This window comes from Schistocerca americana, chromosome 6 (assembly GCF_021461395.2).
Source record: "Schistocerca americana isolate TAMUIC-IGC-003095 chromosome 6, iqSchAmer2.1, whole genome shotgun sequence".
NCBI classification, from domain to species: domain Eukaryota; kingdom Metazoa; phylum Arthropoda; class Insecta; order Orthoptera; family Acrididae; genus Schistocerca; species Schistocerca americana.
This window is the reverse complement of record NC_060124.1, coordinates 193,634,443-193,649,730: the sequence shown is the minus strand read 5'-3', so window position 1 is coordinate 193,649,730 and position 15,288 is coordinate 193,634,443. Positions and strand designations below refer to the sequence as shown.

At 42.4% G+C, this 15,288-nt stretch overlaps 1 protein-coding gene across 1 annotated transcript in view; it reads right to left on the bottom strand.

The window, feature by feature from the left end:
* The window catches only part of LOC124620046 (dipeptidase 1-like), a 632,482-nt gene that overhangs the window by 163,576 nt on the left and 453,618 nt on the right, over window positions 1–15,288 (bottom strand). The window contains exon 11 of the mRNA XM_047146713.1: window positions 10,973–11,057. Within this exon, the coding sequence (XP_047002669.1) occupies window positions 10,973–11,057 (85 nt within the window). The remainder of the gene's footprint in view (window positions 1–10,972; window positions 11,058–15,288) is intronic.

Sequence of the window (15,288 nt, the reverse complement as noted above, 5' to 3'; positions counted from 1 at the left end):
ATCTGTATATGTCTTTTCTTTTCACAAGTTCGTCGCTTATTTTGATTATTGAATTTCTCGTTCTTGATAAAGTTCCTATTAGTAAAATATAGACTGTCTTGTGCGTTGCTATCGTTAGTTTGTTTTCTACGCACCGGTTGTTTGACCTTTCAAGAACTACCCTACAGTTTTCTTCTAACTTAACCCTTGTGTTAGCAGATAATGTAATTAGGAGATCGTCTTCATGGCCTATGCAGCTTCTAATGTTTGTTATACACTGAAGCTGGTTCATTAATGGCTCTATGCCAATATCCCAGATCTATGGACCACAAAGAGAGTCCTCTGGGTTACCCTTCGTGATGTCTTTCACAATTTTCTTTCCAGGTTTCAAATGGTTCAAATGGCTCTGAGCACTATGGGACTTAACATCTGTGGTCATCAGTCCCCTAGAACTTAGAACTACTCAAACCTAACTAACCTAAGGACATCACAGACATCCATGCCCGAGGCAGGATTCGAGCCTGCGACCGTAGCGGTCACGCGGTTCGAGACTAAAGCGCCTAGAACTGCACGGCCACACCGGCCGGCTTTCTTTCCAGGATATTCTAATTGCACCTACCTGTTTGTGCAGTCATCTCGTAGACTGTGTCTTCCGTGTGATATCATTAATCTGCCTTATACCGCTCATGAATTTGTAAATCTTGTCTGTTTTTTTCGTGTATCAATACTTTATGTTTGAACCATATGCGAGCTTAAGCGTGACGTATCGTGTACCCACGCTTTTCCACCGCAGCAGACGAAGCTTGTAGGCACCTTTGAGCCAAATTTCAAACTTCTGCGTTGCAGTGGAAGACAACTACAGGGTTTTGAACAAAATGACCTTCTATTATGTTGCACAGAGTATTTTTACATGTCACAAAATGTTCATTACATTGCACACTGAGCATATGTAAGCCATTTCTGCTTTCATCATTTGATGTCACTAGATGAACATTAATTTTAATCGGATTAACTCCATTTGATTTATCGAGTTTAATTTCATTCGCTACATGTGGGAATTGATGGAAAGCCGAGGGGGTTTGTTTTAGTGAAAAACATAACTCTTTCAAACAATTTTGTTGTTCTAGCCGCTGAGCTTAGCACCGCAAAGTAACTTGGACGGAAGTTGTATGGTCATGATGAAAGCTGATTTTTCCCCTTTTCAGCTCAGACTTCCTTTCTTTCACTCAGTTAAAACAGAAGACGAGTGTCATTATCGTCCATTATCGTTTTATCAAATTTCGTCGTAATTAAAACGAATAATATTTTAACATACAATAAAAAAGTTGTTTTCTGGAGATGTAATCAACTTCGTTTTATTATTTTATGATTGACTATTTCTATTAGCTGCTATGAATGCTGTTTCTGACCTGAAATGTTATTCCCAAGTTTCAAAATAACAAATCTACACATAAAACAGTTAAGTTTCATTATAAAACGTTCGAAATACATCTGAAAAATTTGTTCTCGCGCTTGCTTGCAGTCGACCTTTAACATAAGTGGCACGCATTGTCATCAATGATTTCTCATATATGGTTCTTCGTGTAAAGTGTAAGGCATTTTCTTGTCTTATATTCCTTTGTGTTAATTGATTCAATATTAGAGCCTAAATAACTCTACATCATATCATGGACGTTTTCAATATCTTCATCTTGTGGTTGCAGTTTCTTGATGTCTCGAATCTGGAGATTTGCCAAGGGAATTAAAGCCATTACCTGACACACTGAAAATGAAAGTACAGTACCATTTTATGATTTAATCAATTAGAGATTATTTCTATCGACTGTAAATCAATAAAAACAAAGAGTTTTACGATATCCCAGTGCTCCAGTTTACCCTTTGAAAGAAATGTACAACACGACTACTATAAAAAACGCTGGGAACAAATATTTTCCGCTATTCATGCAGGCCAGTTAGCTACCGTGTTATGAAACATATCCGAACATAGCAGGAACCGAATCTTCTAAAAGTCAGCGCCATCTGCGCTGTGCTCTCAGCGTTCCATCAGGTCGTCAGAATAGCACACGGCACTTTTGACCCTCTGTCAGTGAAAAACATTTCGATTATGGATTCATCTGTACGTCGGAACTTCATTATGTCACGCCTTTTATAGTGGGAATAAATGCATCAATACTGGTCTTCACTGGAGGTGATTGTCCTCCTGCTACCAGAAGCAGACCGCAGTCAACACATAACGAACGACTCAAGATATTCATTTCTACGGGCTCACACTTCGAACTATCTCACATTCTCTTCATTCAGTAGCAAACGCAGTGGCTGATAAGGCACGATTTAATATTTTTTATCTTGTAGAAGCAGAAGAATTCTTTTTGCGTAACTGAAGTTTCCAGCGAGAAGATGTAATAAGCATAGTGTGTAATCTAGATAAAAGTATATTTTCCTGATGTCTCTTCGTGGAATTCATGGATTTATATTTCATTATATTGACTCCTTAATGTTATTTGTTGGTAGTAATAAAATGCTTAACTAATAACAATTCGCAAAATCAAACATCAAGACACAAAAATACACTGGAGAGCCAAAGAAACTGGTGCATCTACCTAATATCGTGTAGGGCACTTTCGATAACGCAGAAGTGCCGCCACACTACATGGCATGTACTCAACTAATGTCTGAAGCACTGCTGGAGGGAACTCACACCATGAATCCTGCAGGGCTGTCCATAAATTCGTAGAGTACGTGGGGTGGAGATCTCTTCTGAACAGCACGTTGCAAGGCATCCCAGATATACTCAACACTTCCCATGTCTGTGGAATTTGGTGACCAATGGAAGTGTTTAAACTCATAAGAGTGTTCCTGAAGCCACTCTGCAGCAATTCTGGGCGTGTAGGGTGTCGTAATGTCCTGATGAATTTGCCCAAGTCCGTCGGAATGCACAACGGACATGAATGGTTGCAGATGATCAGACAGGATGCTTACATACTTGTCATCTGTCAGAGTCGTATCTAGACATATCAGCGATCCCACATCACTCCGACTTCACAAGCCCCACACCATTACAGGGCCTCCACTAGCTCAAACAGTCCACTGTCGACATGTAGGGTCCATGGATTCATGATTTTGTCTCCATACTCGGACACGTCCATCCGCTCGATACAATCTGAAACGAGACTCGTCCGACCAGGTAACATGTTTCCAGTCATCAACAATCCAATGTCGGTGTTGACAGCCCCAGGCGAGGCATAAAGATTTGGGACGTGCAGTCATGAAGGGTACACGAACGAGTCTTCGGCTCTGACAGCCCATATCGATGATGTTTCGTTGAATGGTTTGTACGCTGACACTCTTTGATCGCCCAGCACTGAAATCTGCTGCAGTTTGCGGGTGGGTTGCACTTCTGTCACGTTGAACGATTCTCTTCAGTCGTCGTTGGTCCAGTTCTTCCAGGATCTTTTTCCAGCTGCAGCGATGTCAAACATTTGATGTTTTATCGGATTCCTTATATTCACTGTACACTCGTGAAATGATCCTATGGAAAGGTCCCCACTTCATCGCTGCTTCGGAGAAGCTGTGTCCCATCGCTCATGCGCCAACTATAACTCCACGTTCGAACTCACTTAAACCTTGATAACCTGCCACTGGAGCAGCAGTAATCGATCTAACAACTGCAGCAGACACTTGATGTCTTATATAATCATTGCCAATCACAGCGCCGTATTCTGCCTGTTTACCTGTCTCTGTATTTGATTACGCATGCCTATACCGTTTTCTTTGGCGCTTCAGCGTATTTTCCGCGTAGAAGTGCCTCCTTCTCCGATTTTCAGAGTGCGGTACAGCATTCCTGTGAAACTGCCTCTAATTTACTCTAACATACAAAAATCAAGAATTAATACTCTCTGTTGTTGTGATCCCGAGTCCGAAGATTAGTTTCTGCACGCTTGTCAGTCATGTGCAAGCCCCTTCATCTTTGGATAACTACTGCATTCTACATTCACTTGCACTATCTTGCGGTATTCCTGCCCTTGTCTCGCCCTACAGCTTTTACCCCCTCTCTTCCCTCTATCAGCAAATCGAAGATTTCTTGTTTCCCTGTACTTGACCTATCAAAGAGACATAAATTTCTTTGTTTCCCCGTTTCTATTCAATATTTTCTTATCAGTTGTTCGATTTACCCACACAACCTTCAGTATTTTTCTGAATTGTTTGCCGTGGAATGTTCACTTCCATACAAGGCTATATGCCAGACAAATAAACTTAGAAAAGACTTAACAGAGCTTAAATTTGTATTAGTCGTTAATAATTTCCTCTTTCTCAAAAATGATTTTCTCCCGTTCCCAATCATCGCCACTTATCCAAAAGACGTATAGAGGCCTCTGGTCCATGACATAAGTAACAGGGTTGAACTGAGGCAGAGGGCTGTTGTCACGATGATGACCGACAGTTGCAGAATGGATCATCATTACTAATCACGCACTTTATTGGAGTACAAGTTACAACACACCTAACGATGCGCTGCGGTCGCAATGCACCTGCTGGGTGCCTGCTGAAGACGGCGATTGTAGAGGCACATATGCAAGAAGACGGGCAGTGGCCTGCTGTGACATCGACAGATGGAAAGGAATGCTGATGTGGAAGTTCGCGGCAGCACGTGTACCGTATGAACATGGCTTTGCAGCTCAAGGCAGGGCCTGCTGGAAGGCGCAGGAACCCGCCATGATTCTTGTGAAGGATCATGGTCCTAATCAGTAGTGTCCAGTATGCCCACACAAACGAGAGTGTTGAGTGACTGTACCGCTCTGGTCTTGAGCGCCTGCCCTGCAGAAGAGATGGATCACAAACCAACAACTCGCTGCACAACTGGACGTCTCTGTTGGTAGTGCTGACACACTTGCCCATCTGTTGGGGTACTGAACGCTTTGGCACTAGAAGGTTGCCCGTGACAAAGTTTTTGTGGAACGTCGTCACAGGCGATGACACATGGTTTCACATTTTGAAATGGAAATAAAACGGCAATCAATGGAGAGGCGCCACACCATCTCTCCTTCGAAGAAAAAGCTTATTTTTCTGGCATATAGCCTTGTACGTAAGTGAACCTTCCACGGTAAACAGTTCAGACCTGAAGAAAATGGAAGATTTTGAATCGTGGTGCTATAAAACGTGCTGAAGTTACATGGGTAAATTCAAAAACTAATGAGTACTGAATCAAAATGGGGAAAAAAGACGCAACTCTCAGCTGGAAAAGTCAAGTGGACAGTCTTCTGGGACTCCGCAGGGGCTATTCACGGTCAACTCGGAAGCATATTCTGCTACCATCTGGAAACTAAAGAAACGACTTCAGCGTGTTCGTGACCACATAAATGCAAACGAACTTCTCCATGACGACGCAAGGTCTCATTCTAGTCTAAGCACCCGGTAGGAGCTCAAGAAAACTTCATAGGACTGTCCTTCTCCAACCACCCAAGAGGCTAGATCACACACGTTCCGTGTTCCATCTGTTTGGCGCAATGAGGGATCCACTCGCGGAGCGTAGTACATGGGGAGGTTATTGACGCATCGAGACTTTGGCTCCGACGTCGACAAATAACTTGCAACCACGAGGACATAGAGGCCCTCCCAGTAAGGTGGCGTCACATTGAATGGTGATTATGCTGAAAAATAGGGTTTTTTAGACAAAAGTACGGGGAAAAATGTGGTGTATTGGAATCGTGAGTAAAATAAACCTGTTTTTTTTTCTTTTTTTTTTTTTTTTTTTTTTTTTAGTAATTCGTTGATTTACTTACTAAATGCCCCTCGAATGTTGGGCCGCTCCTCGAATGGTAGTAAGGTGGCGTCACATTGAACTGTGATTATGCTGAAAAATAGGGTTTTTTTAGACAAAAGTACGGGGAAAAATGTGGTGTATTGGAATCCTGAGTAAAATAAACTTGTTCTTTTTTTTGTTTTTTTTAGTAATTCGTTGATTTACTTACTAAATGCCCCTCGAATGTTGGGCCGCTCCTCGAATGCTGCCATGTCTACCATCGTAGACCTCTCCCCATAGATGGTGCCTGATAGACCTCGATATCTTTGGCTAAAAATGTTGGGTATTTATACTGCTCACCATTTTCATCGGTTTGGTGCCCACTTATTTTGTCGAAACAAGCAGCCAGTCGATGACCAGTCGTCCTGCCTTGCTACTGTGTCGTCGTTACTGCGATGCTGCCTCCCAGTCACGCTGCACGTGAGGTAACGTTGCTCTAGTCAGCTGTGCTGTCACTCGCTCCCACGGCCTTCAGCAAAAGCCAGCGTCGCTATTTTATCCAATAGAGCTGAAAAATAGTGGCGGCGTAGGAGATATATCACTCGCCATTCTTACTACATAACTCGTCATTCTTGATAAATTATGTAGACGTAACAATGAGACCAAATGGCTCAGTGGCCTGATGCAAGTCCTCCTGCCGGGTGCTGCTATGGTGACTTCCGCGTCCCTGAGCCAACGGCATCCATTGTTTCCAGCTGTTCAGCCATTCACGTACTAATTGGGAATCACATTGCTTAACGTGGGTGATCGGACTGAGAACTGGAGTACCTAAAGTGGCAAGGCCATTCACGGATATGAGAACGAAAACTTAACGTTAACAGAGTCACACGTAACAATTTTCGTTGTAAACAGGCTTCCATATTCACGTAACACGTAAGTAACGGTTATGATTTGAGGCAGTCGAATTCATCCTTCGTTCCACCGCTTTATGAATCAGTTTTCATTTAGGTACTTCGTATTAGTGTCTTACTATTTCATTGTGTCGTGAGCTATGGTCATGAACACACTGAGATGAACGCTGTGATAAATACATCGACCGAGAGATCAAGAAATTACACCAATTAAGGCTTTTAACGGATTTTCTTGTAAAAACGCACGCACACGTGCTCGGAAGAGAGAGAACAGGATTATGCTTCAGCAAACGCCAGACTTAAATTTTCATGATCGGCGTGGTGTCACAGTGCCTTCGGAGGCTCGATATGAAGAATAAGTATAGCGAGAAAGCGGGGAAAATAACACTGATCTAGTTACTAAGGGACTGTTTGGCCTTACGACTGTTTTAGCATCTTGAATTGTAAATTTTCTGAGACAAGTTCCATTAAAATCGATGAACTCACTGGCAATGGAATAACAGTTTACTACGAACATTACCTTCCACTCAGTTTGTAGTCTGAAACAGCGGTGCCTCTGCGTATCCTAACGGGAAACGACATCCAGAAATGTTTCGCGCAGTGGAAGGAACGACTGCAGGTATGTGTGGCAGTCTTCAGTATCAAAGTGTTGCAATTTTCGTAACTTTTCACACCGGTATGTTATTATCCATCCTTCACTCTTTCCTGCTTTTAAGCAATTAAATCACTGCTAAAAGCTACAGTGATTCACCTACGAGACGGTCGTCTCTTGTATTACAAGTTCTGTTCACCATTATTGCAACTGTTGTTTTCTTACTACAAGCTTGTCATTTAGCTGAACAGGTTTCAGTTCATAAAAAGACAGGAGCACATTGCGCATTTCAGTGGACGGAGGGAGGTTCAAAGTTTTGACACAGCCTCGTTGTTTGTTTGTAACAATATGGCGGCTGCATCACGAGAGATATCATTTTGTCTATTGAAATTTGCGTGAAGTTAACGTGGCTGGCTCATGTTACGCGTTGGATTAAACCTTGATTGTTATTCTGCATTTAGTCTCCCGCGGTTATCGCGACTATGCTGTTATCATCTCCCTACGCGAGTGGCAGCAGCGGTGTGTATCGATATTCGCACCTTGTATAATTTTTGGCCTGGTGACTGTAGCTTGTAGCTGTGCTGTGTGCGAGCAGTTGGTCGGTTCGCGTGGAGCAGCGAGGAAATCTCCGCGGTGCGTAGTTTGGCCGAGGCCGCTGGCGGCGTCCACGCGCGGTTGGAGTGTGAGGGGCTGTTCCCATTGCTACGAGGTCCGTGGCTAACCGATCCTGGACACAAAAGTTGAGTTTTGGCTTAATCTACCAGCACGTCACGACTGTTCTCATTGTGTCGTTTGGATTTCGTTGTCGTCTGTTGGGATATTTCCGCGAGGTACAACGTGTGTTTTCAAGTTGGCAAACTTTAGCCACCGGTGGAGTTTAACTGCACCGGGGTATATTGAATTGAAGTGTACCAGCGGAATCTTGTGCCTTGTGGCCGTTAATGTTCCGGTTGCCTGCTCCCGTTGGCGTAAATTCAGGCAGTGTATTTCCCTCATCTTTTTGTCGCTGTCCAGCACGGTGTGTACTTTGACAGCTCAATGTATAATTGGTTGTGGGCGCCAATACCTTCTACGTTGTTCCATTGAACTCCCTGTTGTGTGCTGGTCTGGTGTAGCACCAGTTATCTTGTCAGTGGGTCCGTTGACTGTCGGTTGGGTTGTCGTCGGACCGAGAATGGTTGTGCCGACTGCCTATCTCAACTAAGCGAACGTTAGTGTTTGAATTCCAGGCAGACCTCGGATACTTCTGAGCGCCGTTAGGTGTACTGACTTTTCTTATTTGTTCTAGTTGTTTGTATTTGTATGGTTTCTAGCCGATTTTTAAATTAAGGTTGTTTTGCCCTTAAGGTATAAGATTGTTTGAGCCTTCAGCCTAATTTAAAGAACTGTTTTAAGGTAAGGCCTTAGGCTTGTAAAAACTTATTTTGGTTTGAGTCTTAAGTGATGTGCCTTCAGCCGGTTTTTATATTAAAGTTTTTTTGCTCTTAAGGTGTCAGATAGTTTGGACCTGCAGCCTAATGGAAGTACTGTTTTAAGATAAGGCTTTCTGCCTTTTAAAAATTTAATTTTGGTTTGAGTCTTAAGAGGTGGGTCTTCAGCCAATTTTTTTAAAAATTAAAGTTGTTTTGCGCTTAAGGTGTGAAATTGTTCGGGCCTTCAGCCTAATTGAAAGAACTGATTTAAGATAAGGCCTTCTGCCTTGTAAATTTCTGATTTTGGTTTGAGTCTTAAATTATTGGGTTTCAGCCGATTTCAAATTAAAGTGGTCTTGACCTTAAGGCATGAGAATGTATGGCTCATCAGCCGGTAAATTAATGCTGTTTTTTTTTTTTTTAATTTTCTTGGCTCTTGTAACGTTTGGTCAAATAAATAAAGTTGTATGTTCGAGTGTAGCTGACAGCCGCTTAGTTTGGCCCCTTTCCACAATTTAAACTATCTATTCTGTTCTGTGCGTTTATTAGGGCGTCTCAAATCCATTCTTCTAGCGCAACTTGCATTCGACCGTCGATTCACCAAGAAGCAGCCTCGTGCACAGCAAATTCTTGGAAGTTGGTTGCATATGCAGAGCGACGAGTACTGGTCGGCCACGCACGTCTGATGAAAATGTCGACCGTGTCCGAGATGCGTTCATACTGATACCGCGGAAGTCCACTAGATTTCTAACTACGGTGTGACCCGTTCAGAAACGACGCCTGCATGTGAAGCGCTACAAGTCGCATTAACTGCAGGAACAGCGCCTCGACAACCACAACAGAAGGCACGAATTTTGCATTTGAGTCGTTTCATCTGTTTGGTAAATAAAAGCCACAACAATGTAGGAAGTTGGGGGTCACAAAATCCTGGCGTCATCGTCGAACATGAAAGAGATTTTCCGAAACTGTATATACTTTGTGCTGTTTCTGCTCACGAAGTTTAGGACTTCCTTTTTTGTGGAGGAAACTGTGGCAGGAATGTTACACCTGGACATGCAGCAAAACTGGTTATTTTCTCACTTCACGAAGATTCCGATGATTACATTTCTATGCACGAAGCCGCAGAGGCATCTTAACAACACCATCCCACAACGTTGGATAGGAAGAGCTGAACATAGATCTTGTTGATTACTTTTGGCCTCCGTATTCACCAGACGTCAAATTTTCTAGTTTTTTCCGTGGTGGTGCATAACAGTATGAGTCTTTGCCCCGACTATGACAAAACTACTTCGAGAGGTGACTAATCGAATTGTTGAAGCTGTCGTTTCAATGTTGTTGATTCGAGTGAGGAATGAAGTAAACTAGAGTTTCGATGTTTCTCGACCAACGCATGGTGCTCATGATGACTGTATGGTCTACTGTCTATGCTAGCATAAGACCTTGAACCTTCCTCTGTCCAATGATACTCGCAACGTATTAATAGCCGGCCGCGGTGGTCTCGCGGGTCTAGGCGCGCAGTCCGGAACCGTGTGACTGCTACGGTCGCAGGTTCGAATCCTGCCTCGGGCATGGATGTGTGTGATGTCCTTAGGTTAGTTGGGTTTAAGTAGTTCTAAGTTCTAGGGGTCTGATGACCACAGCAGTTGAGTCCCATAGTGCTCAGAGCCATTTGAACCATTTTTGAACGTATTAATATCGTTTATAGTTTATCTGTAATAAACAACTGAAATCCATCCATCCTTTTTGAATCACCCTGTACTTCTTGTAATTGTATTGTACTTATCGTGATAAGTAGTTCGCCAACGGTAATGTCTTGTAAGTGGATATTCGTATGTGAAATGTTCACCTAAGTTAACACATTAAATTCAATGCTTCCCGTGTTGATTATCAACCATTATCCAGAGGTAACAGGATGACACATTCATTTCCTTGAGAATAGCGTGTATCTTAGACGTTAAACCAGCGCGCAAAAAGCCTCATTTGTTGTTATAATCGTTTTGAAGGAACCATACAGTCGCTTTGTTGTTGTCAACGACGTACTGTTAAATCTCCTCCTGGATCGCACCTCTCTGTTGTAGTAGGAAATTTTTGAGTAGGCAATAACAGGATGCCGCTTGGGGTAGTCACGCGGTTTGAGGCGCAATGGTACGGTTCGCGTGGCTACCCTAGTCGGAGGTTTGAGTCCTCCCTTTGGCGTGCTTGTGTGTGATGTCCTTAGCATAAGATAATTTAAGTTCGATTAAGTAGTGTGTAAGCCTAGGGATCGATGACCTCAACAGTTTGGTCCCATAGGAACTTACCACCACCAAATAACAGGAAAATATTGATGGGTACTCACGCATCACGTCCTCCATGCGAGCGGCAGGGGAGCAGGTGAGGAAGTCGTTGTAGAAGCTGAGCATCACCACGCCGCCATTCTGGGCCTGCAACAGCGGCAGCAGCACACTGGTGATGCACACATGTGCGAGCACACCGACATACTTACACTCGCTCGCCGCACTCGAAACTTAGTTCTGCGAAGTCTGTTTGGATATCCAAACACAGAACATGGTCTCAGTTTTAAACTACAGAAAAAGTTCATAATAATAATAACGAAAAATACATACAGGACTCAATGTAAATATTTGTTTATAAAGTTGGGGTTCTTCCTGCAGCATCTACCAATCTGTTGGGCCCTTTAGTAAGAAAATCAATAATTATTTGGCTCACAAGAGCAGTGATAACCATGGAACAACTGAACCTATTGTTAAAAACACACAAATCAAATTTTTCTTCAGCATTAAATTTTACAACCAACTTCCCAAGGTGATTAAAGGTAGAAATGAAAAACAGCATGCTTATTAATTCGTTAGGACAACTCTCTCCAGCAGTACGTAATACACAATCACGGATTATCTAGAGAACACAGAGGAAGAATGAGAGCGAAGTAAAAGTAAATCATTAGCAAACGCCATTGTCAATTTTACAGTGTACAGTCAAAATATTAGGTTGGCTTGTAAGTTCGCAGCGTCTTCGTTTTGCATCTTGGTAATCCGGTTGCTGTTAGTTTATTTATCGATTGTAAGTTTTTTGTAGCTCTCTGTTGCTATTTGATTTTACATATTGTCATTTTGTGATCTGGAGACAGTGAGTGGAGTTGTGTACGGTAGGAAATGTAATGTGATTTGGAGAAATGGGAGCATTTCCGACATACTCTTCTTATTGAGTCCAATGGAGGGTTGACAGCAGCGGAGGCAGTAACAAATATTTGCGACGTGTATACGGGAAATGCCACCGGATAGAGGGCGGCAAGAAAATGATTTTCTCGTTTTAAGAAGATTCGCCTTCACATTAGTGACACTCCACGTTCAGAGAGACTTTCGTGATTGGATGAAAATCGTTTAAACGCATTAATTCAAAAAGATTCACGTCATTATACTCGAGAACTGGCAAATGTGACGAACTGTGATTATACCACCATCTCGCAAAATTTTCATGCAATAGGGAAGGTTCATAAATTGTGTGTATGGGTATCGCATGTACTGAGCCAAAATCACAAAAATCAGCGGGTGGCAATATGTGCAAATCTCCTTGCTCGTCATCAACTTTCTCGTGAACAACACCGACCATTCCGATCCTGCATCGTTACTGGTGACGAGAAATTGAGTCTTTATGCTAATATAAGGAAAAGAAAGTAATAGTTGAGCGCAAACTAAGCGGCAACTCGCCGTACAAAGACTTGCGCGCATACACATATGATAATGTTATTCATCCGGTGGAACAATGATCATGTGATGTACTACGAACTGCTTCCCCGAGATGTAACCACCACTGGCGACATACATTTTCATTAATTGAGACACAGTCCAGGAACAACGACCAAAAAGAATGCGTGAAGTGATGTTACTCCACCATAAGGTCCTTCCGCACTCTGTTGGACTGACAGAAAACATTAAACAGGAGTTGGGCTGCGAAGTCATTCGGCACCCACTTTATTCACATGATCTCATGCCCTCAAAATTTCACCATTGCCTCTCTCTCTATCGAACAATCTTCCGGAAAGCTCCTTTCCTGGTGAAAATGCGCTCCGATCATGGCTCGAGGTGTTCTTCACCTTAAAACCACACGATTTCTACAGTCGCGGAGTAGAAAAGTTACCCCAGCGTTGGCAGACTGCTGTAAATAGCGAAGTAGAAGATGTTATTGATGACTTCAGTCTCTGTTGTGCGTATCTGTTATGTTTCTTAAACTTATGGGAAAACGCTACCAACTTCTGCGCTAACCTAATATAAATGCCCTCAGTCCCTCCTTAAAGCCTTTGCGTTGTCTCACTGAAGATTCCCTAAGTCATCCAGGCCTTGTTGCCATTTACTTTTTGATACGAATTTTTTTTATATCTTTTTAGCTGCCAGTTATGTCGTACTATGTACGTCTCTAAGTCGTGCCTGGGTTTACCTATTAAACAAGTTTTCCGTGGCACGTCTGTGTCAGACCATTTTGATGCGGTCCGCCAAAATTTTCTCTCTTGTGTTAATCTAGTCATCTGTGAATAGCACATACACGTAACTTGAATTACTCGTTGTATTTTCTATACTAGCGGGTATCTAGTATGAGTTGCAGTGCCAGACAAAGAAAGAAAGTGTTTGCTTTTAAATTCTGTTTATTGAACAGCTTTTGGATTCACAAAGTTTTTAGCCGACAGTATGAAGAGCATGGATTAGCCTAATTTACCACACGTACCTGTAGTGACTCTCCCTGTACTTTCATGACGGTCACTGCAAATGCGTATCACACCAGAAACTGCAAACATTTGTCTTTTAATGGCATGTCTGTAAGAATCATTAGGATGCTTGGCAACGGCACGTCTTCTCCAAAAAATTTCCAATCTGAAATGATATTGTTCATCTTTATACTGAAAGTCATGGTAGATATATGATTCTGAAAGGAGAGGGAGGCACGATAACTTTCAGTGCTAAAACGTGCGGCTGCATGCCTGCCAAATCAACTCAATTCAACAATTTAGTTGGATAAGTGACAACTTCGTCTTGATACATGATGGTATCGAAGGGCTGACACGTTGTTGCGTCACCTGGTGTTTCGTTTTGTATACAGAGCTCCTAACATAGCGTGTGCACTGTGCCACTAGTGATGTTTGTAATTCTGCGGGATACTTGGAAAAAACTGTGAAAATTAATTCGTCTGTGGTTGCTGCGATTTTACAGAATTTTGTTGGCAATGTGATACGTTGTGAGGATTCATTGGCTGCCATTTTCCTATTCCCATTACCCAACAACTGTTTTACGAAATGTTCAGTGGATGCTTAATGTTATAGTTGTACATATATATCGGTATTTAAAGTCAGTTTGTGTACCTACCGCCATAAAAGAGATGATTTGAGACATCCGTTAAGTTTATCAGTGACTGTTTAAAGCAGTATAACTGATAGAGTTTGTAGAAATCACTAGACAGTAAAATAAATGAGCTATTGAAGAGGTGTTCATTTCCCCGAAGTCTTTGAGTGAACGATGAAGGGACTCCAATGCTTTTTGGGCCCCATAGTACACTCATCCCATACAACGAGCAGTCATTGCTGGAGTAATTTGGAGCGTTCTTCCTGATATTTCATATTGGAGTCTCAGTGATCGCATGGTTACCAAAATAAGTGAAATGAGAAAAGTTTTGCCAATGCCTCCGGGTGAATCTAGGAAATACAATCAGTGGTTTTCTTTTGAAATTGCATGCATAATTCTACGAAACGCTATGCGTTTTTCTGAAAACAGTTTCGGAAAACTCGTTTCAACAAATCTACCCGATTGGTCGACATCAGTGTATAATTTCGCTGCCAACAGGATCGAAAGTTTTTTCAGATCTACTCGGCGCAGACATTCCGAATTACAGCAGGGCTTTTTAGTGGTCGCCAAACGTATGCCCTCAATCAAAACCGATGCCTCAAAAATTTGGATACCCCTCCATTGCTCCATCGTTTTGAGTTCATGTTAAAACTGTATGTCCAGATGACACTGACTCTTTGTTGTTGTTTGTGGTCTACAGTCAAAAGACTGCTTTGATGCTGCTCTCCACCCTTGTTTTTCCTTTCAAACCACTTCATTTCTGCATAACAACTACTGTGTACATCCGTCTGAAATTTGATATTGGTTTATGTAGTTATGTGTTCCAGAGACATACTCGTATTTACTCTCAGCTTTAACTATGATCACGTATATAGGCGGAAGCAATGAATTAAAATTTGTATCAAGGCTGGCATTCGAACCCTGTTCTCCTACTCACTAGTCAGATGCTAACTCCGCTGCACGGAGTACACCAGTATGTCTCCCTCCCCAATACAAACTCCAATACTAGTTAAGGAGAGGAATATGAAAACGGGATGAGGAGTGAACTATAGTTTGTATTAAGGAGGAAAACGTACACGAGTAATCCGTGCAGCGACATTAGCTGAAGTGCCCGGGTGGCGCAGTGATTAGTACATCAGTCTAATCAGCAGGAGACGCGCATTCTAATCCTAGCCTTCATTGAAATTTTAGATCACTGCTTCTACCTGATCCCTCATCTTGATACTGTAGTTAGGCAGTGGTCTCCAAACGTAATTTTTACATCTAACTTCGCCTTAGTTACCAAATTATCGATTCCTTGACATTTCGGGATGTTTCCAATCAA